Source organism: Gavialis gangeticus, unplaced genomic scaffold (genome assembly GCF_001723915.1).
Source record: "Gavialis gangeticus isolate Ggan-Ray unplaced genomic scaffold, GavGan_comp1, whole genome shotgun sequence".
NCBI lineage: Eukaryota > Metazoa > Chordata > Crocodylia > Gavialidae > Gavialis > Gavialis gangeticus.
In genome coordinates, this window is record NW_017729004.1 from 18,339,475 (window position 1) to 18,343,960 (window position 4,486).

General features: G+C 39.7%; 1 protein-coding gene across 1 annotated transcript in view; it reads left to right on the forward strand.

Moving 5' to 3' along the window:
- INSIG1 (insulin induced gene 1) overlaps positions 1-4,486 on the forward strand; it is a 15,798-nt gene that overhangs the window by 3,935 nt on the left and 7,377 nt on the right. Inside the window, exons 2-4 of the mRNA XM_019508145.1 lie at positions 1,884-2,008; positions 2,637-2,803; positions 3,729-3,828. Of these exons, the coding sequence (XP_019363690.1) occupies positions 1,884-2,008; positions 2,637-2,803; positions 3,729-3,828 (392 nt within the window). The remainder of the gene's footprint in view (positions 1-1,883; positions 2,009-2,636; positions 2,804-3,728; positions 3,829-4,486) is intronic.

The window sequence follows — 4,486 nt, forward strand, 5'->3', positions numbered from 1 at the left end:
TGTTGCTGAGTTGTTGACTGAAGATGGTAAAAACAGAGTGCTGGCAGTATAAGCATTTGTGTGCTACTAATGGTCAGAAAAAGACTCTTGCATGTAGAAGCACAGTTGGTTCTAATGAGCCAAGATCATTTTCAGTTTAACGAAGGTATTATTTGTGGTGCCAATAATGGAGTTTTTCTTAAATGGTTACTCTTTAATCGGATGCCTTTTTTAAATGCCCATGACACAACAATGTCAGCAACCACATGTAATGTGGACAGAGTTGGAAAAGAAATTCTATTTGCCCAGGCTTATATTTCCATGGAGTTCTTATAAAAATAAAGGTTGTTAAAGGAACACTACTTTTGGTGCATCTGAGTATAACAACATCCTTGATCAGCTTCCTCAGCGGGGGTAGACAAAGTTTTTGTAACTGTCTTCTGAAGAGATGTCTGTCAGAATCAATGGAATTCAAACGAGGGCTATAGGATTTGAGTCTTGTCACATACTGACTTCAGCAAGTTACTTTACAAAACACTGTGTAAGCTGTAAAAGCTCCTAGAGTTTGTAGTCTGTTAAAAGCCTTCAAACACTAATTGCACCAACCTAATAAATTAGTCTTTATAGACCATAGACATCTGAATTTCTGACTCTAATCCTGCTTACCTTCAGTCTGTGACATAGGTGGGGGGGTTTTTCTTTTTGCTATATAGAGATCTAGCTCTTAGCTTTTCAAAACTGCATTATTTTGTTTCCAGAGAGAACTAGATGAGCCGCACTTTCACAGTAGACTAATACAGACAGTATCACAAGTATTTCCTGTTTAGCCTGACCAGCTCTGATACATCACCTGTTTACTATTCGCAATAAACACAGGTTTTTGTTCCGTGAATGTTTGCCAAAGATGTGGCTATAGTATTCTTAAAACTGAAAACCCAAACTTCTGAACTCAAGAGCATGAGTGAAAAGATCACCATAATACTGAAGAAATCAAATAGCCCTCTCTTTTGAGTTAAACATGAAGTATTTGGGAGATCTGTGAATATATTGATCAGGCAACCTCAGATTTTTTTCCCCCTCTTTTCAAAAGGAGGATGGACTTACTCAAAACCAAAACTGTATTAAGATGCTAAATGCAGGGCTGTAGCTTCAACAGTCTTCACAAGAAATAAACTCAGGAGTTACTGAAAGAAACTCAATACACAATACAGACAGATTTTTTACTTTAGACTATTCTGTTAGTTTTACAAATATCTAAAATAATTTCACTAAGTTCAATAGTTACTCTGATTTTTGTTGTTGGGGTTTTTTTTTGTTTTTTGGCATTGATTCAGCTTGGAGCAGAGTTTGGCTCTTAAGGGTATATCCTGCTCCTGTTGAAATCCATAGCAAAACTCCAATTGACTTGAATGGGAGCAGGAATGAGACTATAATCCAGTAAAAAAGAAAAAAAAAAAACTGCTGCCAAGACTTTCTAAGTCCAGGCAAGTACTTATAGACCTGATTCAAGAACTTTTGCCTCTTATCCTTTGGATAGGGCCCAAATATAAGAAATGTGTTTTGGCTGGGCTGAAAATAAAACCATATTCCACTCTTTTTACTGTAATTGCATGTGTAAAGTGTTGTTTAGCTTGTGTTTGACTTGCTGAAGTGTAGGTATTTGGTGAAGATGCAGAGTAAGTATATCCTTTCCATGCAAAAGGAAGATGAGGTCCCTTCCAGCCTTACAATCTATGAATCTATGTTGAAGTTGGCACAGTTTTTGTGTCCAGCAAGTAGTGAAACTTTTGACTATGTAGGAGTCTTTTGCCAGGTACTTAATTGCCAAATGAACGTATATAGTAGTAGTGACATTTCACTATATACTGGTGTTTACAAATATACTTACTTTAATTCTCTTACAGCTGTTGTTGGCCTGCTGTATCCCTGCATTGACAGTCATCTTGGAGAACCCCACAAATTCAAGAGAGAATGGGCCAGCGTAATGCGATGTATAGCAGTTTTTGTTGGCATTAACCATGCAAGTGCTGTATCCTTGGGCTGGTTTTAAATTTTTAGTTTTTTGTTTAAAATGAAACTCAATGGTTTGCCCAAAAGCTTTCTCACATTTGTGCTTGGGAGACTTGCATAGGTAAGACTAATCTTAATGGAAAAGATATAACACTGCTCTTTAAAAAATCGGGGAGGGGGGTTGTTGTTATACTTTAGAAGAAAGTTTAAAATGCTGGCTGACTTGGTTTAGCAATTTAAATATAACAACACTATGAACTTACTTTGGCTTCTCTTTGCAGTTATGCTGCATAACTAGTTTTAAGACATTGAGTAAGACAGGTCCCTCAATAACAGTAACTAAAAGAAAATTTTACATTGAGGGAAGAATCTGGGTTATTTAAGACAGAAATGTTAGGAAGTGCCTTGCCATTGAATTAAGAAGACTTAAACTTTGGGCCTTTGACCTGATCTTTGGGGTTTAAGCCAGTGGGAGCTGTGCATGTTGAGTACCTCTGAATGTCTGCTCCAACCAAGGCTTCTTGTTCTGGCACCCAAAAGACAATAATCCTTGAAAGCTTTGATTCCTTCTTTGATGAACTTTTAATCTGAAACTTCTCTCTGGCTGAAAAATATTAAAAGATTACCCTTAACTTTTATTAAATCAGAAATTGGATTTTGCAAACAACATCCAGCTGTCACTGACTCTAGCAGCTCTGTCACTGGGCCTCTGGTGGACATTTGATCGTTCAAGAAGTGGTCTTGGTCTCGGAATTACGATAGCTTTTGTAGCGACTCTGATCACTCAGTTTCTTGTATACAATGGTGTTTATCAGTAAGTACAGATGTTTAAAATTAGCACTTAAATTCTCTTCTCCCCCAAAAGAAACGAAACTTCCACTCTTGTAAAAATATGGAAACTGCCAGTAACTAGGAACCTACCCAAATCATGATTTCACATCACAAAATTGGGTGATATCTGGGGGGGGAGGGGATTTGCTAAAATAGTTCTGGCTCCCCAGTGGGAACCAGCAGTCCTCTGCTGCGCAGTCCAGCGGGAATGGGGCTGCTGCATGAAAATGAGCAGGCAAGATAGCTGTTGCCCCTGCTTCTTGCCACTGATTGGCTGAGAGGGCTGCCTGTCATGGAGCCCCACCCTCTCCACCAATCAGCAGTGAGGCCACATGATTGACAGCCCTCCACCAATCAACAGTCGGGGGAGAGGGGCCATCAGGACCCCTTGGCCAGTGGGGGAGGGAGGCTCTGTGATGAGCCTGTGAAAATGGCCATCCGCTGCCTTGAGTTGGGTAGACCCCTGCTAATAACCTTAAAGGTGAAAACATCAAAATCTCAGCGTGCATGTGTTCATGCTTGCATTTTAGTATTTCTAAAACAGTCGAGTCCACCTAATTGTCTTGTATCAAAACATAGCAGGCTGTCATCAAGGGATCAAGGTCTGTACTGTGAGATCTTGGAGGACATTATGGGGGGGGAGGGTAGGAAGGGGGAGTTGAGACTTTTGATGGGTCTCTTCAGAGGACCAAATTTCTGCCCTCCTTGCAAAATTAGTCTTGCCACTGACTAGTTCCAGATGTAGGGAACTATTTACTGAGAATTGAGCTTTGTTTAAGAAGAATGAGGATCACTTATTCCCTCTCCTATGTTACCATCATTCCTGGTGGGTGAATACATATGGCAGCATAATAGTTGGTGTAGGATGGTGGAAGCTTTTTCTAATTGACTTGTTTTGTCTTCCCTAGGTATACATCCCCAGACTTCCTTTATATCCGTTCTTGGCTACCATGTATATTTTTCTCAGGAGGCGTGACTGTAGGAAACATAGGACGGCAACTCGCTATGGTAATTGTGATTTGTAATTTTAGGGTTTGGGTACATATTTGTCAATGGAAACTATCTGTGATGGCCCATAAATTGACTAACATACTTTTTTATAGAACCTCTTCCCAAGGCCTGAACTGTCTACATACGTGCCAGCAGTGTGGAAACTGTGTTCTAGGCATTGGGTTGCTGCTGCTTACAATTAAGAGATTGTATTCAATAAGGTTTTGTATGTTTTTGTTTAGTTTTTTTGGGAGGAGGGAGTGTTTGGTTTTTTTAATAAGGACTAGAATTGTAGTCGTAATCAGATTCAGCATCTTAACTGTAGGCCTGCAAATACTGTTGCCAATTAAGATTCAACCCCTTTTTATTGGCAGTTTGTCTCTTCTAATATCTAATTTGATTAGAAACTGGTGCAGGGGAGGCAGAAACAGACTCACCTTTTTCAAGAACCAGTCTGGTGTTTGTCTGGTATTTAAATTGAAAGCTTTGAACCTCAGCTCTTCATATCTGAGATTGTCTTTTACATGTCCTCTTAGGACAGTTGCTTCCAAATCCAAGACTATACATTTCAGATTTTAAAATGCCACCCCCCTGCCCCATAAATGGAAAATTCTAAACTGGGGGGTCACGTTTAAATTCTTTACCCCCTGCCACAGTGGCGGGGGGGGGGGGAAAG